Here is a 27,987-nt window from a genome sequence, read left to right on the forward strand (position 1 = left end):
GTTCTTTACATTCACTGTTCACAACCTCACCCCCCGCCCCGAATAACACAAAGTTATATGGTCAGTGCATTATTGTTTAACTTTCGATAAACCTCATTAATAGTTTGCAGGTAAACATTAACATACTGCTACAATAGTTTAATGTTGACTATCTATGAGCAGTGAAAACCTAACCACACATTTCACAGTCTTTCAAATAAACTGAACAGACACTGTCATTGCTTTACCACAAGGCCTATTTGTGTAACACTTATTTCGCGTTTAAGTTGATGCATTGTTGTTGTTCTAACTAACACAGGTTTCTTGTCTGAAACTTGGCCGTGGACTGACTGTCTCGGGACCAAAAATTGGGTCCTTATATATCATCACAATAATAGGCACTGAAACTACAATTTGTTTGAGGTGTAATTTATAGAAATTACAATTAAAACTTGACTCATTAAAGTAACTGAACACATTGAAAAATCACCTATCATCTATCACAAAGCCAAAAAAGCGATCCAACTAAAACATTCATATTTCTTTACGTACTACACGAATATGTAATAAAAAATGGGGGTTCCTATTTAAAAAAAAAAAAAATGCAGTTGATATTCGTTTGACATATGGCAGCGCCATTTAGCGGGCCAACCATAGCACCATTTGGTTTCCCCCTTCAAGCTAGACAAGTTTCGTTCTTTGTAGTTTTTTCGTTTGATGCTCATTTCGTGAGATATTTGGCCCGGTCATGATCAATGGATCACCCTGTATAGTCACACAAACAATATTTTTGACAAAACTGGTAATTACTTTGTGATTAATGAAGGGCTGGCTTTGCTAACGTATTTTTGAATAGAGCCAAATAGATCCTTTAAGAATACTAGTAATTGTTCCTCCATATGTTTATAATTAGTACACAATTAGTAGTTGTTTGTAAGTCAACAATACAATTTAAGTTACAAAACAATTACTGATTTCACCCTATAATGGAAGATATTAACTAGGAATAGTCAAAATAAATTAGAAAATCAATTACATACATAAAAATACACACAAAATTAGATATTATGTTATATTCTTTAAAACTATAGGCCAACCTTTCCCTTTTATGAAAATGCAGATTACACTCACATATGTTAATGATAAATGAAAAAATGAATTTAAGGAGGCAGATGGCAAAACAAGAGGGGAAGTAAAAAAACATCCCAACTTACTTCGTGACACCCTCAACAAAAACAAAGCGCTAACACCCCCTCTCCCTTTCCCTCCTCTTCAAAACAAGCTTTAATTATTAGAAATTCCTAACATATTGCCTGCCCTCTTTTATAAGGAAATGTGCCTTACTCTTTTTTACTACACTAGCAAAAATCATGTTTCCCATGCTCACTTCAAACGGCAATCAAATAAATAATTTATTCATCACTACAGCATTAAAACCCAATACTGATCCAAGTGATGATTCGTCTTAAAGAAATACCCAAATTCCAGTTTCTGCTGCCTTGTCTTCCAATAAGGTACATCCCATATTTGCATGGGACCTTCAAATCCCTGTTCTGCTGCAAATGTTTCCAGTTGTAGGAGTTCTTCCTCTTGAACAGGGAGTGCTGAAATAATTTTTTACAATTTTATTTTCATTTTACTAATTCAGTACCTAATAATACTTGTATAAATAAAAAACTAGAATGTTTACCTTTGTCTAAAAGGTGACTTAACATCTTTTGAACATTTTCCACACTTCCTGCCATCTTTGTTTCCATTGACAAATCAGCATACTTGTTGTATCCCAAGAGCTTTGCTAAATTCCTCCTGTAGAAAATAAAGAAGTCTGATCCATTTCCATCTCATAATTCATTTAGTAAGTCAAGTATACAGAAATAAAGATGATGTGTAAACTTTATAGGTGGAGTATTATTAACAGAGAATGGTTATAACGACATAGTAGTGTTGATTAATCATATGTACTTGTTTGTCATCATCATCATCATCATCATCATAAATATTTACATATTAACAGTTATTTAATTGATGACTGCAGATGCAGTAATTTAAATCAGCGAAAAAGAGTTCTTAATATTTTATCTATGGTTATTTACTACTCTTATTAATTTCTCTAGGAGTTCTCATTTGGAAACAACTTGTGGCAGCATGCAGTAACTAAGAGTGTGTATTATACTAGCACCACATCATGATAAAATGCAACCAGCTGAGCGCTAAATGGTCCACAACAGAGATTTGTGATAGAGAGAAATATTACAAAAGGATGTTGATGTGCTTGGTCAATGTATATCTATCCAGCTTACCATTTCTTAGCTATTATCAAATCAGAAGTTACATATGAATATGGAAGATAACTGATTTGCTTTTGCTTTCAGTGCAGGCACTCATGTAACAAGATGTCTTAACAAAATTTTTAACTGTATATGTAACTGTAAAAAAATTAATTAAGTACATGAAAATTTATTGACTTTAATAAAAAATAGAATTTAAAAAACACACAAAATAGCAGAATTTTTCAGTATTTGCAAGGGCAGTTTTAAATGAAACTTCACATTCAAAAATGTAGTTGTGCTGACGCCCAAAGTGTAATAGAAACGATGAACTGAAGTGAAAAAAGATGTAGGAATAAATATCTCAAATACTTTCTCAGGATGTATACGTGGACAAGAAAAAAAATTCCTGGCTTTTTCCTGGTTAAAAAATAAACTTTCTCCAGGGTGAAAATACACTTTTTCTGTGGTAAGTGACAGTATACTTTCCCTCAGGGTTGTAAAACTTATCAATCCTTTGAATGGTTAACTCAACGTTAAGGTTTTATACACCGGTGTACAACCTCCTGCCAAACCCCAGAAAGAAATGTGTTTTGGAAAGATCTTTGATTTGAAGCAATATGTACGCAGTATATTTTCATATTACGAAATTATATAGTCGATTTTCACCAAACACAGAAAGTTAGTTTCCGAAGCATTGAAGTCGAGATCGCCATGTGCTTTTGTAAGCCAATCATAAGCCTGCTGGCGACTTCTCAAACGAACCTAATGTTAACTGCTGTGACATCACGCCCAGCAGTTTGTTGTTATGAATAATTGCAGTCTTCGTCCTAAAGCCTTCGACACATTTTGCTGTTGGCAGGCGCTTGTGTGTGTGCTGTGTTTTGTTTCTGTAAATTGCGCATTTCCTTTACAACTTAAGTTTTATTTATTAATTTTTTTCCTCGTTTACATTTTACTGCTGCAGTATTATATTGCAATAACAGGCTAAAGTAAAATTGCTTGTTAGAGTACCAGTTCTTACCAGCCACAACTAAAAAAGTTTAGCTGAAAACAATGAAAAATTCCCGGAATTCTTAAAAATTCCGGGTTTTTCCCAGTTTTCGCCCAGATGAAAAAATTCCCAGGTTTTTCCCAGTTGTCCCGCAGCGTATACTCCCTGTTTCTGTAACACTTGAGGTATTTGCAGTGGATTATTAAGGCATTAACTCACCTCTGTATACGGATCTCCTGGACAGTTGTGCTGTTCTCCAACGATTTCTCATTGTGTGTCGAACAGCGGCGTACACTCGCCTGCCACACATTCCAGCGCTGATCTCTATCTGCACAATGCTCTAGAAATCCAGTGGCCACTGTAGGCTGCAATGTGACTGTCCAAGGACCACGACCTGGTTGGCTTCTGTAGCAAAGTAATTTTGCATATATGATTTACCTATCCTAACTTCTTAACCAATGATGCTACGTATTTTACGAAGAGCATGCATTGCACCTGTGCTGAAGTAGTGCAAACAAGTTCTCTACTTGGCTTTTCACTGACACAAGATTATTAGGCAAATGTCACAGAACCTGAAGTTGGGAATCCGCAATGTGAAATGTACTTCATGGAGTTGAAAAAGAAAGAAAACTAGTATGACAATATCCTTCACAATTTCTGAATTCTCTGTGCACAAGACATTCTCAAGCACAGTGGAGACAAAAATATGTTAATGTAATGGTAACTATGGTATGTCAGATGCTTTCAGTAATATTTGGTGAGGTTCATTCTTTACAGACAGAGCCTACATTTCCATACTCCCTGTATTGATGGATTATTTTATTTTAGCATCTGTACTGTTAGCTTGTCACCTTCTGGTACTAGAATGTGTCCATAAAGAGACTCATACAAACACTGTGTGGAAATCCAAATTTGGAAGGTGTAATGACCCATGCTGATGGTATATTTATGGATGTGATGATAAGTGTAAAACTAACACCAGTGAAACCTTGTGTAAGTCCAAGAGAAAAGATGAAGTACAGATCATGAAGTAAATTTAAATGTACCAAGAACAACAAAGCTGCAGAATCTTCTACGACCTAACAAAAACCTCTACTCAGCAAACTGTGTCTTGTTAATCCACAAAATAGGTGATTATAGGATTAAGAGCAATGTTCTACAGCAACTTACTTCACATTTATGTAATGGATGACAAAAAGTAAATACATTCAAATATTAAAAATTATCCTCCAAATGGATAACAATTACACAAGACGTCCTCTAAGAAACAACAGTTTTCTCTTTGGAGCACATTCACATATGATCCCCCACAAAGTCACCCCTCAATATATGTGTAATATAATTCTTAAAAAATTACTATATCATCACAAACTAACATGGTTTGCAACTGACAAGTATTCTATTCTACAAAACAGTTAAAAATCAGCTACGAGCTTGCCTAGCACCTAGCTCAACTTGTGCAGTCAGGAGAGCTTATGAACTGGCATGGAATAGTGGTGGGGGAACCTTGTAGTAGCAAGCCCCCAGGCACACACATCGGCTGTGCTGCCTCTGTGGAGTTTGTGGGTCATGTTAAAGTGATAGGTGTTGTATTAATAGTGTACATGTCTTTGGCACTTTCATGTTTTTTTTGGAGTTGAAACGTACAATATATCTTAGCAATTGTTGTATTCAAAAATTGTACTAGTGTGTATAATGTCTGGGGTGCACCGAAATTCGGAACTGCAACAACAAAGATTTTCCAATTTGCTGTAGCAAAAGAAGTAGGCAACACAATAACAGATCAAATAAAGGACATCTTTTCATTTGTTCATTTCAGCTCTACTTTATGCCTTTTGAAGTTGAGAGCATTGTGAAACATGTGAAACAATTCCCTTTTCAGCTGATTTCACAGACAATAGCAAGATGCCCATTTTGATATAAGAACTGCCTAAAACTAAACTGAAGTAATATGTTGTGAAAGCTAGAATTTTGTGTGTATATATGTGTTTGTTTGTGTTTCTATCGACCTGCCAGCGCTTTTGTATGGTAAGTCACATCAAACTCTTTCCCTTTACAAATGTCTGCTTGTGTCTGTGTATGTGCGGATGGATATGTGTGTGTGTGCGAGTGTATACCTGTCCTTTTTTCCCCCTAAGGTAAGTCTTTCCACTCCCCAGCGCTTTCGTATGGTAAGTCACATCATATATATATATATATATATATATATATATATATATATATATATATATATATATATATATATATATATATATATATATATATATATATATATATATAAAAACAAAGATGAGGTGACTTACCGAACAAAAGCGCTGGCAGGTCGATGTTTGTGTTTGTTTGTTTGTGTGTCTATCGACCTGCCAGCGCTTTTGTTCGGTAAGTCACCTCATCTTTGTTTTTATATATAATTTTTCCCATGTGGAATGTTTCCTTCCATTATATATATATATATATATACACACATACGTGGAATCTTTCCCTCTATTATAACTATATATATAAACAAAGATGATGTGACTTACCATACGAAAGCGCTGGCAGGTCGATAGAAACACAAACAAACACATATGTACACACAACATTCTAGCTTTCGCAACCAATGGTTGCTTCGTCAGGAAAGAGGGAAGGAGAAGGAAAGACGAAAGGATGTGGGTTTTAAGGGAGAGGGTAAGGAGTCATTCCAATCCCGGGAGCGGAAAGACTTACCTTAGGGGGAAAAAGGACAGGTATACACTCGCGCACACACACACATATCCATCCGCACATACACAGACACAAGCAGATATATATATATATATATAGAGAGAGAGAGAGAGAGAGACACACACACACACACACATATCCCCCCATGAACCATGGACCTTGCCGTTGGTGGGGAGGCTTGTGTGCCTCAGCGATGCAGATGGCCGTACCGTAGGTGTAACCACAACGGAGGGGTATCTGTTGAGAGGACAGACAAACATGTGGTTCCTGAAGAGGGGCAGCAGCCTTTTCAGTAGTTGCAGGGGCAACAGTCTGGATGATCGACTGATCTGGCCTTGTAACATTAACCAAAACAGCCTTGCTGTGCTGCTACTGCGAACGGCTGAAAGCAAGGGGAAACTACAGCCGTAACTTTTCCCGAGGACATGCAGCTTTACTGTTTGATTAAATGATGATGGCGTCCTCTTGGGTAAAATATTCCGGAGGTAAAATAGTCCCCCATTCGGATATCCGGGCGGGGACTACTCAAGAGGACGTTGTTATCAGCAGAAAGAAAACTGGCGTTCTACAGATCGGAGCGTGGAATTTCAGATCCCTTAATCGTGCAGGTAGGTTAGAAAATTTAAAAAGGGAAATGGATAGGTTAAAGTTAGATATAGTGGGAATTAGTGAAGTTCGGTGGCAGGAGGAACAAGACTTTTGGTCAGGTGATTACAGGGTTATAAATACAAAATCAAATAGGGGTAATGCAGGAGTAGGTTTAATAATGAATAAAAAAATAGGAGTGCAGGTTAGCTACTACAAACAGCATAGTGAACGCATTATTGTGGCCAAGATAGACACAAAGCCCATGCCTACCACAGTAGTACAAGTTTATATGCCAACTAGCTCTGCAGATGATGAAGAAATAGATGAAATGTATGACGAGATAAAAGAAATTATTCAGGTAGTGAAGGGAGACGAAAATTTAATAGTCATGGGTGACTGGAATTCGTCAGTAGGAAAAGGGAGAGAAGGAAACATAGTAGGTGAATATGGATTGGGGGGACGAAATGAAAGACGAAGCCGTCTGGTAGAATTTAGCACAGAGCATACCTTAATCATACCTAACACTTGGTTCAAGAATCATAAAAGAAGGTTGTAAACCTGGAAGAATCCTGGAGATACTAAAAGGTATCAGATAGATTATATAATGGTAAGACAGAGATTTAGGAACCAGGTTTTAAATTGTAAGACATCTCCTGGGGCAGATGTGGATTCTGACCACAATCTATTGGTTATGAACTGCAGATTGAAACTGAAGAAACTGCAAAAAGGTGGGAATTTAAGGAGATGGGACCTGGATAAACTGAAAGAACCAGAGGTTGTAGAGAGTTTCAGGGAGAGCATAAGGGAACAATTGGCAGGAATGGGGGAAAGAAATACAGTAGAAGAAGAATGGGTAGCTCTGAGGGATGAAGTAGTGAAGGCAGCAGACGATCAAGTAGGTAAAAAGACGAGGGCTAATAGAAATCCTTGGGTAACAGAAGAAATATTGAATTTAATTGATGAAAGGAGAAAATATAAAAATGCAGTAAATGAAGCAGGCAAAAAGGAATACAAACGTCTCAAAAATGTTATTGACAGGAAGTGCAAAATGGCTAAGCAGGGATGGCTAGAGGACAAATGTAAGGATGTAGAGGCCTGTCTCACTAGGGGTAAGATAGATACTGCCTACAGGAAAATTAAAGAGACCTTTGGAGAAAGGAGAACCACTTGCATGAATATCAAGGGCTTTGATGGAAACCTAGTTCTAAGCAAAGAAGGGAAGGCAGAAAGGTGGAAGGAGTATATAGAGGGTCTATACAAGGGCGATGTACTTGAGGACAATATTATAGAAATGGAGGAGGATGTAGATGAAGACGAAATGGGAGATAAGATACTGCGTGAAGAGTTTGACAGAGCACTGAAAGACCTGAGTCGAAACAAGGCCCCGGGAGTAGACAACATTCCATTAGAACTACTGATGGCCTCGGGAGAGCCAGTCATGACAAAACTCTACCATCTGGTGAGCACGATGTATGAGACAGGCGAAATACCCTCAGACTTCAAGAAGAATATAATAATTCCAATCCCAAAGAAAGCAGGTGTTGACAGATGTGAAAATTACCGAACTATCAGTTTAATAAGTCACAGCTGCAAAATACTAATGCGAATTCTTTACAGACGAATGGAAAAGCTGGTAGAAGCCGACCTCGGGGAAGATCAGTTTGGATTCCGTAGAAATGTTGGAACACATGAGGCAATACTGACCTTACGACTTATCTTAGAAGAAAGATTAAGAAAAGGCAAACCTACATTTCTAGCATTTGTTGACTTAGAGAAAGCTTTTGACAATGTTAACTGGAATACTCTGTTTCGAATTCTGAAGGTGGCAGGGGTAAAATACAGGGAGCGAAAGGCTATTTACAATTTGTACAGAAACCAGATGGCAGTTATAAGAGTCGAGGGGCATGAAAGGGAAGCAGTGGTTGGGAAAGGAGTGAGACAGGGTTGTAGCCTCTCCCCGATGTTATTCAATCTGTATATTGAGCAAGCAGTAAAGGAAACAAAAGAAAAATTCGGAGTAGGTATTAAAATTCATGAAGAAGAAGTAAAAACTTTGAGGTTCCCCGATGACATTGTTATTCTGTCAGAGACGGCAAAGGACTTGGAAGAGCAGTTGAACAGAATGGACAGTGTCTTGAAAGGAGGATATAAGATGAACATCAACAAAAGCAAAACGAGGATAATGGAATGTAGTCAAATTACATCGGGTGATGCTGAGGGAATTAGATTAGGAAATGAGACACTTATAGTAGTAAAGGAGTTTTGCTATTTAGGGAGTAAAATAACTGATGATGGTCGTAGTAGAGAGGACATAAAATGTAGACTGGCAATGGCAAGAAAAGCGTTTCTGAAGAAGAGAAATTTGTTAACATCGAGTATAGATTTAAGTGTCAGGAAGTCGTTTCTGAAAGTATTTGTATGGAGTGTAGCCATGTATGGAAGTGAAACATGGACGATAACTAGTTTGGACAAGAAGAGAATAGAAGCTTTCGAAATGTGGTGCTACAGAAGAATGCTGAAGATAAGGTGGGTAGATCACGTAACTAATGAGGAGGTATTGAATAGGATTGGGGAGAAGAGAAGTTTGTGGCACAACTTGGCTAGAAGAAGGGATCGGTTGGTAGGACACGTTTTGAGGCATCAAGGGATCACAAATTTAGCATTGGAGGGCAGCGTGGAGGGTAAAAATCGTAGAGGGAGACCAAGAGATGAATACACTAAGCAGATTCAGAAGGATGTAGGTTGCAGTAGGTACTGGGAGATGAAGAAGCTTGTACAGGATAGAGTAGCATGGAGAGCTGCATCAAACCAGTCTCAGGACTGAAGACCACAACAACAACAACATATATTAAACTGTGGCACCCACAGATGACAGTGGTCATAAGTGTGTGTGAGTTTTGCTTGAGTAAATGTGACAGAGTTTTGTCTTGTCCACATCTAATGAAGGACTTAGTCCAATAGCTGAATAATATCCAGCAATCTTTCATCGTACCTTTTGTCACTCAATGCTTCCTCTATGCCCTGAGTTACAACCTACTTTTTCCACTTTGTTGTCGTTCAATTCAAGATTTTCTATTGCTTTGATTAGTAGTATTCTGCAGATAGAAAGACTTCTGAGTCATGAGTGTCATTAGCAACATGCTTCAATTCCATATTGAAAATGACCTGGAAATAATATCTTTAAAAAAATACAAACTTTTGACAGCTGTCTATACAACATCTAAGACTATAACAGCTGAGAGAAGCAGCTGGACTCTGGAGAGGTCCACAACTATTTAAGCAGCACAATGTCATAGTTAGTTTGAGTCAATTACTAACATTCTCCATACAAAAGGAAATGATTCAGAAATTATCTAATTTCATTGGAAAGTTATTGACATGTATGCTTCAAAAATTCAAATTTCAAAAGACAAAAAAAAAACAGTTGTGGTACATTTGATTTATAGTTAAAGATCCAAAAGATGGTGTAGATCACTTGAAATGTAAGTACACCATACACAGTACAGATTTGTAATGGTCCATAGGATTCATAAGGTAGTGTAAAAACAGTGTCCACTAAAATAACACATTTGTCCTTATACATGTTCAAGCAGGATAAATAGTAGAATTTGAGTCATATAGTACATTGTAGCTATTGTGCATGTGTATAATAAATACGCGTGCACTGCATTGAGGAATGGCCGACATTTGTAACTAAGGCCGTTTAGAATTCACAGCTACGGGCATTCACTGTCAAGGTGTATCTGAAAAATAATGAGTCTCCCATTATATTTCTGTGACTCTTTTGTTGCCATTTCGAGTTGAAGCATATGATAAAGTCCTGGATGACTGGACGACTGTAGGTCGGTGCAACGATTCATGACTATTGCATCTTGTGCAAAGAAGTCCAGGGTGACAAAGATCACAGCAGACTGTAGAGCAAGTGGAGGAGTCGTGTCAGGCACTTATCTCAAGTTTTCACCATTCTGCTGACAGACATGACTTGGTTCTATGTCAGATTGGTCCCTGTGGTGTATCATCTGTGATAACCTGCACTTCCACCCACATGAATTGCAAGTTGTACAGAAATTAAATGAGCAAGATGAAGTTACCAATGAAGCTTCACCTTGCAGTTCCTGGAACTTGCAGCAGCTGACCTGCACACACAAGACAACATACCAATGTTGGATAAAGCCAATTTGCATCTAAACAGTCATGCAAATAAACAGAACTGGGTGCCACATAACCAAGGTCATCCCCTTCATCTGTGGTAGAAATATCTGTAATGTGAACATGTGACTGCACAGTGTGGCATGGCTCCATTTGGCACCATCAGTCCATATTTTTTTGAGAATTTGGCCACACAATAACAGTTACTAGCGATCATTATGTGCAAGTGGAAAATGGTTTTGTCCTTCCAAGGTTCAATGATATATGGTTCCAACAGTCCATAATTTTCCAGGTTGATTTGTTTCCAGGCCTGGAGTTCATTGGCCAGCACAATCACCTGATATAACTACCCAATGTCTTGTGGGCATACTTGAACGGTCAAGCGTATGCTACACATCCTCATACCACGGCTGAAATCAAGGAAAGGCTGCATACAGCTGTGGAGGAGATCCCACTGAACATGCCAAATCAGGTGATGGAAGCTTCTGTTTGCTGCTGGGAGGAATGCACGGAACGTGATGGCAACCATTTGTATTGTGTCACATTCAAAATCAAGCAGAGGACATATATGATACACAATATCATATATTTTTCTTTGTTTTCAGTGTCTATCTCAATAAATTTTGTAATTTGTTTCAAAGGTCTGTCTTTTTAATATCCTAATATTCATTCTGCTGGACCCTGTATCAAGATACTATACAGTAAAAGAATAACTTTCTGCACAAAATCATTAAAAAATTAAGTCAGAATACATATGATAAATGGTTTTCTTTGTCCATTTGCAAGGAGTACAATAAACATGTACCTGTCAGCTGCCATCATCTTCAAAACATCTTCAGGAAAGTCAGTCATGATAGATGAACCTTTAATCACATGTTTAAATTGATTCGTGGCAATCTGTAGACAAAATAAGTGCAACAAATTAAAAATGGTTTACACATTGCAACATGAAAAACTTCAATATAAACTTCATTACTGACCTCCAGTTTATCTCTATATGCTGTCTTCGCTTTTGCCAGTTTAAAAAGAATATTGTTAAGATTGGCCTTCTTGCTTCTTTCTAAATCTAAGCCATTTAAACGACCCTCAAGTAAAAATTTTTGGACTATCCGCTTTTGCTCCTCTGTCTTCGCACAACCACTTAATTTCTGTGGAAGATATGAAACATTTACTGAAGCATTCTTCATTACATAAAAGATGCAAATATAAACTGTGACAGCATCCATGACAACGAGTCCTACAAGCAATGTTAAGGAAGGTAGGAAGATATATTTGCTCAGCAAGGGTGACAGGATACAAATTTCACAATAACTCAGCAGTCACAAATATTCGATGATGATGACAAAGATGTGGAGAACAAACGGAAAAAATTCAAAGGCATCATTCAATATGCCCTAGACAAGTATGTTCTGAGTAAGTTTTTAAGGGATGGGAAAAATTCACCATGGTTTAATAGCCGTGTTAGAAAAGCGCTACGTAAACAAAGAGCACTTCATCTCAGATTCAAGAGAAGTAAAAACCTAGCTGACAAACAAAAGCTGACAGAAGCGTAAATGAGCTTAAGAAGAGCAATGAGAGAAATGTTCAATGATTTCGAAAGCAAGCCGTTGTTAACCGACCTGAGTAAAAACCCTAAGAAATTTTGATCGTATGTAAAATCAGTAAGTGGGTCAAAATCATCTATTCATTCTCTCAGCGACCACACCAGCACCGAAATGGAAGATAACAGAGAAAAGGCCGAAATACTGAATTCGGTCTTCCGAAGTTGTTTCACCGCGGAAGATCATAACACTGTCCCTCCTTTCAATCGTTGTGCAAACGGCAAAATAGCAGATACTGAGATAACCAATCGCAAAATTGAAAAGCAGCTACAATCACTTAGTAGTGGAAAGATTATGTGAAAGAACTTGCTCCCCTTCTAGCAGTAATTTATCACAGATCGCTTCAGCAACGAAAGGTACCTAATGACTGGAAAAAAGCGCAGGTCATGCCCATTTTTAAGAAAGGCCATAAGACAGGCCTATATTGATGACGTCAATCTGTTGTAGAATTATGGAACATGTTTTATGCTCAAGAATTATCTTGGAAAATAAACAGTTCCTCTATAAAAATCAATATGGATTCCGCAAACAGAGATTCTGCAAAACTCAGCTCGCTCTGTTCCTCCATGAGATCCACAGCGCAGTGGACAATGGTGCTCAGGTTGATGCTGTGTTCCTTGAAATCAGAAAGGCATTTGACACCATACCACATTGCTATTTAATGAAAAAAATATGAGCTTACAGAGTATCGGAGCAGACCTGCCATTGGATTCAAGACTTTCTTGCAGATAGAGCTCAACACATCGCTCTTAAAGGAACTAAATCGACAGATGTAAAGGTAATATCCTGAATACCACAGGGAAGTGTGAGAGGACTCTTGCTGTTCACAATATATATAAATGATCTAGTAGAAAGCATTGGATGCTCTTTAAGGTTGTTTATACCAAAGTAAAATGCCAGAAGATAGTAAGAATTTGCAGAATGACCTGCAGAGAATTGATGAATGGTGCAGACTCTGGCAGCTGACCCTGAACGTAAATAAATGTAACATATTGTGCAAACATAGGAAAAGAAATCCACTACTGTACAGCTACACTATTGAAGACAAACAGCTGGAGACAGCGTCTGCCATAAAATACCTATGAATAACTATCCACTGCAACCTTAAGTAGAATGACCATATAAATCAGATAGTGGGAAAAGCAGACACCAGACTCAGATTCATTGGAAGAATCTTAAGGAAATTTAACTCACTGACAAAAGCATTGGCTTATAAGGCACTTGTTCGTCTGATTCTTGAATATTGTTCATCTATCTGGGATTCCTATCAAGTAGGACTGATAGAGAAGATCCAACAAAGAGCGGCACGTTTCGTCACGGGATCATTTACCTGGTGAGAGAGTGTTATGGAGATGCTAAACAAACTCCACTGGCAGGTGTTACAAAAGAAATATTGTGCATCACGGAGAGATTTGCTACTGAAATTTCTGGACAGCGCTTTTCAGGGGGAGTCAAACATATTACTTCCGCCCCACATACATCTCATGTATTGATCACGAGGAGAAAAATTCAGGAAATTAAAGCCAATACAGAGGCTTACCAACAATCATTCTTCCCATGCACTATCCGCGAGTGGAACAGGGTTGGAGGTATCAGATAGTGGTACAGAAAGTACCCTCCGCCACACACCATTAGGTGGCTTGTGGAGTGCAATATAATATGCATAAAGTTCACACCTTAATAAGAATAATTATTATTCTCATGACACCATGTTCATACCTACATCAACTCCCAAGCAAACTGCCTCCTTTCAATTTAACCTACATCTTGCACTTTGCTATAGACCACACTACCACCGCAACGTACACTCTAGAAGATTATATGAAAATTAAAATAAATATTGTCAGTGTTCTGTTTTATATTCACTTGTACCACACGACACAGCACCATTACGTCAAGGGTCAAAACTAAGAGGGGTCAAAACTAAGTTCAATCCTCCTACCAAACACACTCATGTAAGATAGTAGCTTTTGTACCCCACAACAAGCAGACAATAATGGATGGTGTTGTTGTTGTTGTTGTTGTGGTCTTCAGTCCTGAGACTGGTTTGATGCAGCTCTCCACGCTACTCTATCCTGTGCAAGCTTCTTCATCTCCCAGTACCTACTGCAACCTACATCCTTCTGAATCTGCTTAGTGTATTCATCTCGTGGTCTCCCTGTACGATTTTTACCCTCCACGCTGCCCTCCAATGCTAAATTTGTGATCCCTTGATGCCTCAAAACATGTCCTACCAACCGATCCCTTCTTCTAGCCAAGTTGTGCCACAAACTTCTCTTCTCCCCAATCCTATTCAATACCTCCTCATTAGTTACGTGATCTACCCACCATATCTTCAGCATTCTTCTGTAGCACCACATTTCGAAAGCTTCTATTCTCTTCTTGTCCAAACTAGTTATCGTCCATGTTTCACTTCCATATATGGCTACACTCCATACAAATACTTTCAGAAACGACTTCCTGACACTTAAATCTATACTCGATGTTAACAAATTTCTCTTCTTCAGAAACGCTTTTCTTGCCATTGCCAGTCTACATTTTATATCTTCTCTACTTCGACCATCATCAGTTATTTTGTTCCTTTACTACTTTAAGTGTCTCATTTCCTAATCTAATTCCCTCAGCATCACCCGATGTAATTTGACTACATTCCATTATCCTCGTTTTGCTTTTGTTGATGTTCATCTTATATCCTCCTTTCGAGACACTGTCCATTCCGTTCAATTGCTCTTCCAAGTCCTTTGCTGTCTCTGACAGAATAACAATGTCATCGGGGAACCTCAAAGTTTTTACTACTTCTCCATGAATTTTAATACCTACTCCGAATTTTTCTTTTGTTTCCTTTACTGCTTGCTCAATATACAGATTGAATAACATCGGGGAGAGGCTACAACCCTGTCTCACTCCTTTCCCAACCACTGCTTCCCTTTCATGCCCCTCGACTCTTATAACTGCCATCTGGTTTCTGTACAAATTGTAAATAGCCTTTCGCTCCCTGTATTTTACCCCTGCCACCTTCAGAATTCGAAACAGAGTATTCCAGTTAACATTGTCAAAAGCTTTCTCTAAGTCAACAAATGCTAGAAATGTAGGTTTGCCTTTTCTTAATCTTTCTTCTAAGATAAGTCGTAAGGTCAGTATTGCCTCATGTGTTCCAACATTTCTACGGAATCCAAACTGATCTTCCCCGAGGTCGGCTTCTACCAGCTTTTCCATTCGTCTGTAAAGAATTCGCATTAGTATTTTACATCCTCCTCCATTTCTATAATATTGTCCTCAAGTACATCGCCCTTGTATAGACCCTCTATATACTCCTTCCACCTTTCTGCCTTCCCTTCTTTGCTTAGAACTGGGTTTCCATCTGAGCTCTTGATATTCATACAAGTGGTTCTCTTCTCTCCAAAAGTCTCTTTAATTTTCCTGTAGGCAGTATCTATCTTACCCCTAGTGAGACAGGCCTCTACATCCTTACATTTGTCCTCTAGCCATCCCTGCTTAGCCATTTTGCACTTCCTGTCAATAACATTTTTGAGACGTTTGTATTCCTTTTTGCCTGCTTCATTTACTGCATTTTTATATTTTCTCCTTTCATCAATTAAATTCAATATTTCTTCTGTTACCCAAGGATTTCTATCAGCCCTCGTCTTTTTACCTACTTGATCATCTGCTGCCTTCACTACTTCATCCCTCAGAGCTACCCATTCTTCTTCTACTGTATTTCTTTCCCCCATTCCTGCCAATTGTTCCCTTATGCTCTCCCTGAAACTCTCTACAACCTCTGGTTCTTTCAGTTTATCCAGGTCCCATCTCCTTAAATTCCCACCTTTTTGCAGCTTCTTCAGTTTCAATCTGCAGTTCATAACCAATAGATTGTGGTCAGAATCCACATCTGCCCCAGGAGATGTCTTACAATTTAAAACCTGGTTCCTAAATCTCTGTCTTACCATTATATACATGACGTCTCGTCAGCAACGCGTCCTGTCTGGGGATATAAAATCACAATGGCGGCAGGTAGTGTCATGCGTTCCCCAAGGCTCAGTATTAGGTCCTATACTCTTCTCTCTTTATGTCAATGATGTGTCATCGGTCCTGACCTATTGCAAATACCATATGTATGCTGATGACCTTCAGTTGTATCTAAGTGCGAAACCAAGCAATCTCAAGAAAGCTATTGAAAATTTCAATACTGACCTCGACGCACTGTCAAAATGGGTGCAGGACATAGGTCTAAAACTAAACCCATCTAAAACCCAAGCGGTACTTGTTGGTCACTCTAAGCTCATTAGCCCAAAACATCGGGAATCCGTACCACCTCTTATCCTAAATGGAACAATTATTAACTTCTCGCCCTCAGCAAAGAGTTTGGGAGTAATAATAGATGAAAATCTAAATTGGACAGAGCACGTAACTGCAGTGTGCAAAAAAGCATCAGCATCCCTTCATGTCCTACAAAAATATAAAAAACTCTTCTTTGAAAAAGAAATTAGTACAAACGCTTATACTCCCAATCATTGACTACAGCGATATTATCCTACAAGGCCTCTCTTAGGAAAATTCCCGACGTCTAGAACTGGTCACGAATGCCTGCGTCCGATATATCTGTGACGTTCGACTTTTTGATCACATTTCACCAGCATATGCAAAATTGTCCTTGCTGCGTGCAGACAAACGCAGAGATTTCCATACACTCTGTCTCATCTACTGCCTTATAAATGTACACTGTCCCTCATATCTCTCCTCGTCCCTAACACTCATGTCGGAACAGCATGACAGAAACACACGTTCCCATCATAATAAAATCCTCTCCGTTCCACTGCATTGCTCAGTCACCTTCTCCAAGTCCTTTACAGTAGCGGGAACCCGACTCTGGAATAACCTCCCTCGTTATGTTAGAGAACTTAAAAACATGACCGGCTTCAAAAAACAGTTAATGACGTATCTACTTAAGCAACAGTAATGCCTTCCTCTGTACATGAGTGCACTTCACCTCATTACTTCTCTCTCTCCCCCTCCTTAAACCTCCCTTACCCAAAACTCGCTATACTAGTAAACATCTACTTTACACACCAAAATATTAATGTACATCTGCACAAACCTTCATTACTATTGCGAATCTTTCTCATGTTGTCATTATTATTTGATTTTTTTTTTTACTGTTATTATTATTGCTTTCACCATAATCTGTATGTATAGCACCTGATGTAAAAATACTGCCAGCATTTACTTTATTAGGTCTTAGTCATGTTAATCATTATTATTTGATTTTTTGTTTTACTGTTATTATTATTGCTTTTATCATAATCTGTATGTATAGCAACTGTTGTAAAAATACTTCCTCATTTACTTTATTAGGTCTTAGTCACTAGTCTTTATTCATATTGTCACTAGAGTAAGCTAATTTTCTCATTTGAACTATGTTCATGATGTTACTCTGATGTGTGAAATGCTGCATGTGTGGAACACTGGTCCGATGTAAGAGAGGGCCTGATGGCCCTAATCTGATCAGGTTAAATAAATAAATAATAAATAATAATAATATATAATCTATCTGATACCTTTTAGTATCTCCAGGATTCTTCCAGGTATACAACCTGCTTTTATGATTCTTGAACCAAGTGTTAGCTATGATTAAGTTATGCTCTGTGCAAAATTCTACAACGCGGCTTCCTCTTTCATTCCTTCCCCCCAATCCATATTCACCTACTATGTTTCCTTCCCTCCCTTTTCCTACTGACGAATTCCAGTCACCCATGGCTATTAGATTTTCATCTCCCTTCACTACCTGAATAATTTCTTTTATCTCGTCATACATTTCATCTATTTCTTCATCATTTGCAGAGCTAGTTGGCATATAAACTTGTACTACTGTAGTAGGCATGAGCTTTGTGTCTATCTTGGCCACAATAATGCGTCCACTATGCTGTTTGTAGTAGCTAACCCGCACTCCTATTTTTTTATTCATATTAAACCTACTCCTGCATTACCCCTATTTGATTTTGTATTTATAACCCTGTAATCACCTGACCAAAAGTCTTGTTCCTCCTGACACCGAACTTCACTAATTCCCACTATATCTAACTTTAACCTATCCATTTCCCTTTTTAAATTTTCTAACCTACCTGCCCGATTAAGGGATCTGACATTCCACGCTCCGATCCGTAGAACACCTGTTTTCTTTCTCCTGATAACGACGTCCTCTTGAGTAGTCCCCGCCCGGAGATCCGAATGGGGGACTATTTTACTTCAGGAATATTTTACCCAAGAGGACGCCATCATCATTTAATCATACAGTAAAGCTGCATGCCCTCGGCAAAAATTACGGCTGTAGTTTCCCCTTGCTTTCAGCCGTTCGCAGTACCAGCACAGCAAGGCCGTTTTGGTTAATGTTACAAGGCCAGATCAGTCAATCATCCTGACTGTTGCCCCTGCAACTAGTGAAAAGGCTGCTGCCCCTCTTCAAGAACCATATGTTTGTCTGTCCTCTCAACAGATACCCCTCCGTTGTGGTTGCACCTACTGTTATATCCTAGCCAGTAATGCCACCCGAGCCCCCTGCCAAAAGGTTGGCAGCATCAAAGTCCGGACGCCGTCCGCATAAGCAGCGCCAGCGAGACAGGAAATCGCCGCTAGTCTGCGCGCGCCACCACTGGCTTCTGGCTTCTTAAGCGCTGGAGTCGCGAGCGCTAGGACAGTTCTGTATTCGCCGCTCAGTTGTATACTCGCCACCGAATTGTGTACTTGCTAGTCAGTTGTGTGTTCATCGCAGCAGAGTTGTTGTTTGTCGTCAGCCGACGCTGACCTAGCCGCTCCGACTCGAACTAGACAGATTTCTGTAGACACGGAGTTCACCACTGTGTTTCTGTATCTTCGTTAATAAAGTTAAGTACCGACTTTTATATAATCAGAGTGTTTGGGTTTTCATCTTTCTGTTCACTGTTCCAGCGGACCGGTCGGCCCGCTATTAAAAGTGTGGCGGTGACTTCGTAAGCCGTTTCTACAGCGAATTGTTTGTCGCTACGAACGCCGCCACAAAACTGGCGACGAGGCCTTCCAAACTCGTGTGCAGGGCTGGTTCAACTTGTTTCTGGTTATACTAATTATAGCGATAAACTTTTGGGGGCTGGTTTAATTTGTGTTCACTATGTCTGCCGAATTACAACAGTTGATCTTGTTACAGAGTCAGCAAATACAAAGTCTGGTGGAAGCAATCGCCAAACAAGCGGCTAATCCTCCAACACAAAAGGAACAAGCACAGGCAGCACCACCTTTCCGTGCTTTTGATGCATCAAGAGAAGAATGGCGAGAATATTTCGCGCAGTTGCAGGTGCACATGACAGTCTACAAAATCACAGGTACTGAGCGGCAGCTTTATTTAATTTCCACTGCAGGCGTGGAAATCTATCGACTACTTTGTAAGTTGTTCCCGGAATCCAAGCCAGAAGCTTTAGACTATGACGTTGTTGTTGACAAGCTTGCTGAGTATTTCGAGTCGCGAGTTCATGTGGCAGCAGCCAGATTCAAGTTCTTCAGATTAAAGAAACTGCCACATCAATCTAATAAACAGTGGTTAACAGATTTACGGGGCCTCACCCGTCAGTGCCGATTTAATTGTGTGTGTGGAGCTTCCTTCAGTGATGTCATGTTACGAGACGCTATTACTCAAAACATTGCAGATTCTCGTATTCGTGCTGCTATCTTAAAGTTGCCTGACCCGTCATTAGAGACTGTGATGAACATCATTGATGCCCCAGATACTTTTGACTATGCTGAGTGTGAGTTAGATCAGCCATGTATTTCTCAAATTGCCTGTGCTAAGCAAGTTCTGTCACGCCCGCGGCCCCACCGGCAGAGTCAGACTGTAAATACTAGCCGGCCGCGTGTGCAAAATGATAGAGTTAAGTCTTGCCCTAAGTGTGTTCTTGCTCATCCTCGTGAACGTTGCCCGTTAAGAAACGCGGTTTGTCACTTTTGTCAAAGGAAAGGACACATCCAGACTGTTTGTTTGCGTAAACGCAAGAACAATTCTAGTGCTGCCCAGCCCATGGATATTCATGTTCTTCAAAGCCAGCCCGCCCAGAAGGTCGCGTTTAAAGACTCTTCCACGGTTCGTGTGGGTAATAAACTTGTTCGCAATAAGCCACCCACCCAGCCCTCTGCTATGCGACCCAAGCGTAATTCAAACGCTGTAAAAAGTAATGTACAGACTGCAAGTGAAGCGGAAGTTGTTGTTCCACCCGCCCAACCCACGAGTTGTCGTAAGCAGCGAACACGCGCTAAACGCGCTGATTTTGTGTCTTCCGCCTCCACTGCACCGATCCAGAGACAGTGTAATAAACTATTTGTGAAGCTACGCATCCAGGATAAGACCTTCAATTTTCAATTAGACACTGGTGCGTCTGTGACTCTCATAAATAGTGCTATGTATGCGGCTATCGGCCGCCCTAAACTTTCAGCGGCAAAACATTCTTTGGCTACTTATAGTGGAGAACAAATTCCTGTGTTAGGTGTATGTAGCATGCCAGCCACATTCCGTGGCAATACAAAAACAGTTTCATTCACAGTGCTCCGCGCTACAGACAGTGTAAACATTTTCGGATTAGACTGTTTTGACTTGTTTGGCCTGTCTATTCAAGACAATGTGTTGCAAATTAATTCTGTTGTTGTTCCTCAAGACAGCATAACCGATTTGTGTAAACGATACAGTTACATATTTAAAGACGAACTAGGTTGTGGTGCGAACTTTGCCGCTCATATTACGTTAAAAGATAATGCTCAGCCTCGATTTTGTCGTGCTCGTCCAGTGCCTCACGCCCTCCGGGCACCTGTAGAAGCTGAACTTCGTCGTTGGCAAAACAACGGTGTTATTCAACCCGTTTCAGCGAGCCAGTGGGCTTCTCCCTTAGTTATTATAAAGAAACCGTCTGGCAAGTTACGTTTGTGTGCTGATTTTAAGTCGACAGTTAATCCTCAGACTGTCATTGATTCTTTTCCTTTGCCTAGACCGGACGAGCTGATGGATAAGTTAGGGGAAGCTCGTTTCTTTTCCAAAATTGATCTCCGTGAAGCATATTTGCAATTGCCCCTCGACGAGCAATCACAACGGTATTTTGTCATAAACACGTCGTTGGGGTTGTTCCGTTTTCTGCGTTTGCCTTTTGGTTGTGCATCAGCTCCAGCTGTTTTTCAGCGTTTTTTGTCACAACTTCTGGCTAATGTGCCATCGTGTTGCAACTATTTAGACGATATTGTTGTGTCCGGTCGGACGCCTGCTGAACATTTCCGTAATTTGGAGTGTTTGTTTAAAGTGTTGTCTCAGGCAGGCCTATGTTGCAACATCGATAAATGTTCATTTTTCCTTACGGAGCTGGAGTATCTGGGACATGTTATTAATGCTCAAGGCATTCATCCCTCCCAGTCACATTTAGCAGCTATTTGTGATTTGCCCGCCCCTCGCAATCTGCATGAATTGCAAGCAGTTCTTGGCAAATTGACAAGGGATCGGTTGGTAGGACATGTTCTGAGGCATCAAGGGATCACCAATTTAGTATTGGAGGGCAGCGTGGAGGGTAAAAATCGTAGAGGGAGACCAAGAGATGAATACACTAAGCAGATTCAGAAGGATGTAGGTTGCAGTAGGTACTGGGAGATGAAAAAGCTTGCACAGGATAGAGTAGCATGGAGAGCTGCATCAAACCAGTCTCAGGACTGAAGACCACAACAACAACAACATATTAGGTTTATACCTAATGCATCACAGATTGCTGCACCGTTGCATCGTCTTCGCCGTAAGGATGTTCCGTTTGTGTGGTCAGCTGATTGCCAATCAGCCTTTCAGCAGCTTAAAGAGGCTTTATTGAATGATCGTTGTCTGGTCCATTACAACCCTAACAAGCCTCTGGTGTTAGCTTGTGATGCCTCTTCTTTCGGCCTCGGTGCTGTGTTGTCTCACCGAGTCGGTAACACCGAACGTCCTATTGCGTTCGCATCTAAATTGCTCGACAAAGCTCAGTGTCATTATAGCCAATTGGACAAGGAAGCGTTGGCTATTGTGTTCGGTGTCACAAAATTCCATCACTACCTCTATGGTAGACCATTCTATTTAGTAACAGATCACAAGCCCCTGACGTCACTGTTTCATCCGTCTAAACCAGTTCCTCAGCGGACAGCTCAGAGACTACAACGTTGGGCTCTTTTGTTATCACAATACCAGTATGAGATACTGTATCGCCCTACATCTCAGCATGCAAACGCTGACGCGCTTTCTAGATTGCCGATTGCTGCGGATGATGTCTTCGATTCCTCTGACGACTCTTGCCATCAGATTGATGCCGATGAGCATCAATCCCTCCGGGATTTTCCGATTGATTATCGTCAGGTGGCACGTGAGACAGCTACGGATCCTCATCTGAGTTTACTATTACGTTTTGTTCAACGTGGTTGGCCGTCCAAGGCAAAGGACATATCGGATCCTGTGGTTCGTCGCTATTATCCGCAACGTCATCTGTTGTCTGTTTCGCACAGAGTTTTACTGTTACGCACCGAGAATGACCAGCTTTGTGTAGTGTTTCCCCAAGTGCTCCAATCCAAGGTCCTCGACTTGTTGCATCAAGGTCATTGGGGAGTGGTCCGCACCAAGCAGCCAGCCCGCCGTCATTGTACATGGATCGGCATTGATAAGCAGATTACGCAGATGTCTACAGATTGTTCGACGTGTGCCGAAAACTAAGCTGCTCCGCCTCAATGCTATTTTGAGTGGGCAAGCCCTGCCGGTCCCTGGCAGCGAGTACATATTGATTTCGCTGGTCCATATTGGAATTCTCGTTGGCTCATTGTGATAGATGCATTTAGTAATTTTCCGTTTGTTGTGCCCATGCAGTCTACAACGTCTGCACAAACTATACAGGCGTTGACTTCAATTTTTTGTATTGAGGGTCTTCCAGAAGTTTTAGTGTCTGACAATGGTCCACAATTTACCTCTGCTGACTTTGAAAGTTTTTGTTCTGCCAATGGCATTTGCCATGTTCTTACTCCGCCGTTCCACCCTCAATCGAAGGTGCAGCGGAATGTTTTGTACGCACATTCAAGGATCATATGGACCGCCTTCGTGCTACGCACTCTCGTCAGCAGGCCCTCCTCACGTTCCTGTCGTCGTACCGGACCACGCCACGCGACGGCCCTTCGCCTGCGGAGCTTCTCCACGGCCGTCGTCATCGCACCCTACTACGGTTGTTGCACCCCCTGGATCGACCCGCCGCTTCTGAGCATCGCACGCGTTTTCAGCGCAACGACGCCGTTTTTTTCAGAGTTTATCACGGTCGCCATCGTTGGGAATGTGGTACCGTGATAAGTGTCCAGGGTCGCAGTTTTTATACTGTTCAAGGTGCTACTGGGGTGCACAGGAGGCATCAGAACCAGTTGCGCCGCGCTGGCCGCCCGGATTCTGCCGCTCGTTCTTTGTCCACAGATTTGGTCCGCGGCGGGTTCCAGCCGCGCCTTCCGACTTCGCTGCCGCCCTCAGGGCAGCAGCAGCAGCCGTCGCCGCTACCACGCCGACAGCCCGTCCCGTTGATGCCTCCCGCGCAGCTTCCTCCGGGAGCGCCCCAGGTGGTCGCTCCGGCGTCTGCGGTCCCTCTTCAGTCGCCACCGCCTTCGGAGCTGATGGACGTCGACCCCTCAGCCGGGCCGCCTTCCCAAGCGGTGGCTGTGCAGCCTGTCCTGCAGCCGCTTTCCTTGGGCACCCCCAAGGAGTCTGACACCGCAGCGCCTTGTCCGGCGCCCACTCAGCAGCCGTCGACGCAGCGTCAGGAGACGCTGCCTCTCTCCGTGGGTCCCGACGCCCTGTCGCGTCCAGTACCAGAAGCTGCGCCCGTGGTCACAGACGTGCACCCTGACCTCGGTTTTCCGTCGGTGTTTCCCGAGGCCCTGCGCAGCCAATGCTGGGGTGCGGACCGGGGACTGCCACCGACAACAGTCTCCGCCCCGGTCTCTTCTGCTACGCCTGCGGCCAGACCCCTCCCCCGCCGTCGACGCTCGCCACGTCATTACTCAACGACGGTGCGGCGATTTGGGGGGGAGGAGTGTTATATCCTAGCCAGTAATGCCACCCGAGCCCGCTGCCAAAAGGTTGGCAGCATCAAAGTCCGGACGCCGTCCGCATAAGCAGCGCCAGCGAGACAGGAAATCGCCGCAAGTCAGCGCGCGCCACCGCTGGCTTCTGGCTTCTTAAGCGCTGGAGTCTCGAGCGCTAGGACAGTTCTGCATTCGCCGCTCAGTTGTATACTCGCCACTGAATTGTGTACTTGCTAGTCAGTTGTGTGTTCATCGCAGCAGAGTTGTTGTTTGTCATCAGCCGACGCTGACCTAGCCGCTCCGACTCGAACTAGACAGATTTCTGTAGACACGGAGTTCACCACTGTGTTTCTGTATCTTCGTTAATAAAGTTAAGTACCGACTTTTATTTAATCAGAGTGTTTGGGTTTTCATCTTTCTGTTAACTGTTCCAGCGGACCGGTCGGCCCGCTATTAAAAGTGTGGCGGTGACTTCGTAAGCCGTTTCTACAGCGAATTGTTTGTCGCTACGAACGCCGCCACAAAACCTACGGTACGGCCATCTGTATCGCTGAGGCACGCAAGCCTCCCCACCAACGGCACGGTCCATGGTTCATGGTGTTCCTAGCAAACACACTCATGTAGGATAGTAGCTTTTGTACCCCACAACAAGCAGACAATAATGGATGGTGTAGCTGTTCATATTGATACTGAAAAACACTGTAGTGGTGACAGAGCTGTTGCAGTGTGGTTCAATCACCTGCTGTTACAAGAAATTGTGGGCAAGGCAAGAATAGAAGATGTCAGTGATTAAATAGTCATCAATCTGAAGTTTGGTTTTGACAGCACAATGCTTTATTATAATGGTCCTGTTCCAAGAGTTGTATTCTTGTCTTCCTTTGAGCTGAGAACTGACTTTTTCATCCAGTCATTAATGAGACTTATTATTTAACAATGAATTCGAAGCAGTGTGCATTTGACAAATGTCGCATTTGCAAATCAAGGCCAGAGCCAAGTCATGTCAAGCAGCAGAAAGAAAAAACAGCACTAAAAGGTGATCAAATTAAAATCTAATACTCGGCACGTGAGCCATTAAGCCACATCACATTAAGAATTTTCAAGAAATATCCAAACAGCACAAGACAATATCAAAAGATAAAAAAAGAAATTGAAATATAGGTTAATCTCCAAATTATGATGGTTAACAAACAACGCAAGCTTTAAAAGGATACATTAATGCCCATTCACATAATATTCTATATACTTTCATAGATTCGGTCTATTTTTCTAGGTAAGCTTGGCACTGGAGAAATCTAATTCTATGTGCTTCTCCAGTAATATTTCTTACAAATGTGTACTGCAAAATGGTTTTAGAAGATGACAGACTAGAAACGTTGTCTGACATGCCACACCACTATTTTAAAGAAGACATCCCCCACCAATTCCAACAGGAGCTCACCGGGAAGTCTTCTAAGCTTTTACATACAGTGCCTGAACAGTTACCTTTAGCCTTGAGAAAATATAGGTTTCATACTTCATGGACAACTGAAGAATCACATTATTAATACACTTTAAATAGATGTCACTTACAGTCCCTATAGCGTGCATTTTAAATCTAAGCTACATACCATACAAAACAATGGAAAATCGAGGATGGAATGTAACAATATTATGAAAAAGAAATTTCCTACTCACCATATAGCAGAGATGCTGAGTCGCAGATAGCCACGGTAAAAAGAATGTCACAAATATAGCTTTCATCCAGTAAGCCTTCGTCAAAATTAGATGACAGAGACATACATACATACACACACACACACACACGCAAACACAACTCACACACACATGACTGCAGTCTCAGGCAACTGAGGAGGACCAGGTGAAACAAATGGGGAAGTTGTTGAAGTCCTGGAGGAATGTGGATAGGGTGTCCTCACCCTCGATCCAGATTGCAAAGATGTCAATAATGAATCTGAACCAGGTTCTAGATGGCCCATGAATAGATTGGCACATGATGGTGCCATGCTGGTGCCCATAAAAGTACCCTAGTTAAGATTCACTGTTGACATTTTTGTTATCTGGATTGAGGGTGAGGACACCCTGTCCACATTCCTCCAGAATCTCACAACTTCTCCCCCATTTGCTTCACCTGGTCCTACTCAACCCAACAAGGCACCTTCCTAGATGTTGCCCTCCACCACAAACATAGCTATATCAGTATCTCTGCCCATTTCAAACCTACTAACCACCAGCAATATCTCCACTTTCACAGCTGTCACCTGTTCCATACCAAGAAGTCCCTTCCATACAGCCTAGCCATCCATGGTCATCGCATCTGCAGTGACGACCGGTCCCTCTCGGAATATACCAAGGGTGTCACTGAAGCCTTCACAAACCGTAATTATCCTCCAGACCTTGTACAAAAACAAATCTCCCGTGCCTATCTTTCCACCCTCCCAACACCTCACAAAGTCCACCGTCCGACAACAGAGAACCATTCCCCTCATAATAGTACCACCCAGAACTGGAGCAACTGAATTACATTATCTGCCAGTCTATCCACATGAATGGCCACCAACAAACTGTGTCCAAGAAACATGTGGACCACCTGGTTGCTGAGCACGCTGCAAACATGACATCATTTCAATGACTGCTTCACAGCCTGTGCCATATGGATCCTTCCCACCAACATCAGATTTTCTGAATTGTGCAGGTGGCAACTTTTCCTGCAATATATCCTACATTCTGTAACCCTCCTGGCCTCAACCTTCTCTGTTCCCATTTTAGGACTACACAGCCCTCAGTCCACCATCACACCCAGTCTTTTTACTTCTCTCATTTGCCGCTATCGCCCCCTCCCACCCTCCTCCCAACCACTCTGCAGCCCTCCGTCTAACCTCCCGACTGCACGTAGCTACGCTACCCTCTTTCCACCTCGTCCCTGCACGCTCTCCGACAGCATGCCACTATCCACCATCACCACCCTACTATCCTTCCCCCTGCCCGCACCAGCCTTCTCCTTACTCCCATCCAGCCACCTCTACCATCATGCACTGGTGCTGCTTCTCGCAGTTGGCCTCAGTTGCTTGAGACTGCAGTCATGTGTGTGTGAGTTGCATTTGGTGAGTGTGTGTGTGTGTGTGTGTGTGTGTGTGTGTTTCTGCCATCTAATTTTGATGAAGGCCTTACGGCCGAAAGCTATATTTGTGACAGTCTTTATCATGCCTATTTGCGGGTAAGTATCTCCGCTATATGGTGAGTAGCAAGTTTCCTTTTCATAATATTGCTATGTACAATATAATATCTATTTGTTGTTGTATGTGACAGCAGTGATCCCCTTATTTTACATATCATATAATATTTGAAATAAAATTAAGAAATTAAGTAAAACAAGCAGAAATGATACTTATTAAATTCTGCTTCTACCTTGAAAGTAGAATAGATAGGTTCACTGGTATACTTTAATGAACGAACATGTTTGGCTCGTTCATGAATACCCATGTAAGCTTTGCGAGGTACCACTTTTGTATTTGCTATGTGAAGAGTCTTAATAGTGCCCCAAGTTGCATCAAGAGGTGCACCAATTTTTTCTATAGGAGCCAGAACATCTTCAAATATGTCTGTTGTAGAAGTTTCAGTTGCTGCAAAATAAAAA

The 27,987-nt window shown here is 41.4% G+C and overlaps 1 protein-coding gene across 1 annotated transcript in view; it reads right to left on the reverse strand.

The window, feature by feature from the left end:
- Positions 1-27,987, reverse strand: part of LOC124789459 (probable cytosolic oligopeptidase A) — an 88,501-nt gene that overhangs the window by 25,612 nt on the left and 34,902 nt on the right. The window contains exons 3-8 of the mRNA XM_047256828.1: positions 27,759-27,973; positions 11,664-11,831; positions 11,489-11,580; positions 3,460-3,645; positions 1,670-1,785; positions 1,457-1,583 (exon numbers count right to left, since the gene is read on the reverse strand). Of these exons, the coding sequence (XP_047112784.1) occupies positions 1,457-1,583; positions 1,670-1,785; positions 3,460-3,645; positions 11,489-11,580; positions 11,664-11,831; positions 27,759-27,973 (904 nt within the window). The remainder of the gene's footprint in view (positions 1-1,456; positions 1,584-1,669; positions 1,786-3,459; positions 3,646-11,488; positions 11,581-11,663; positions 11,832-27,758; positions 27,974-27,987) is intronic.

This window comes from Schistocerca piceifrons, chromosome 3 (assembly GCF_021461385.2).
Source record: "Schistocerca piceifrons isolate TAMUIC-IGC-003096 chromosome 3, iqSchPice1.1, whole genome shotgun sequence".
Classification (NCBI taxonomy): domain Eukaryota; kingdom Metazoa; phylum Arthropoda; class Insecta; order Orthoptera; family Acrididae; genus Schistocerca; species Schistocerca piceifrons.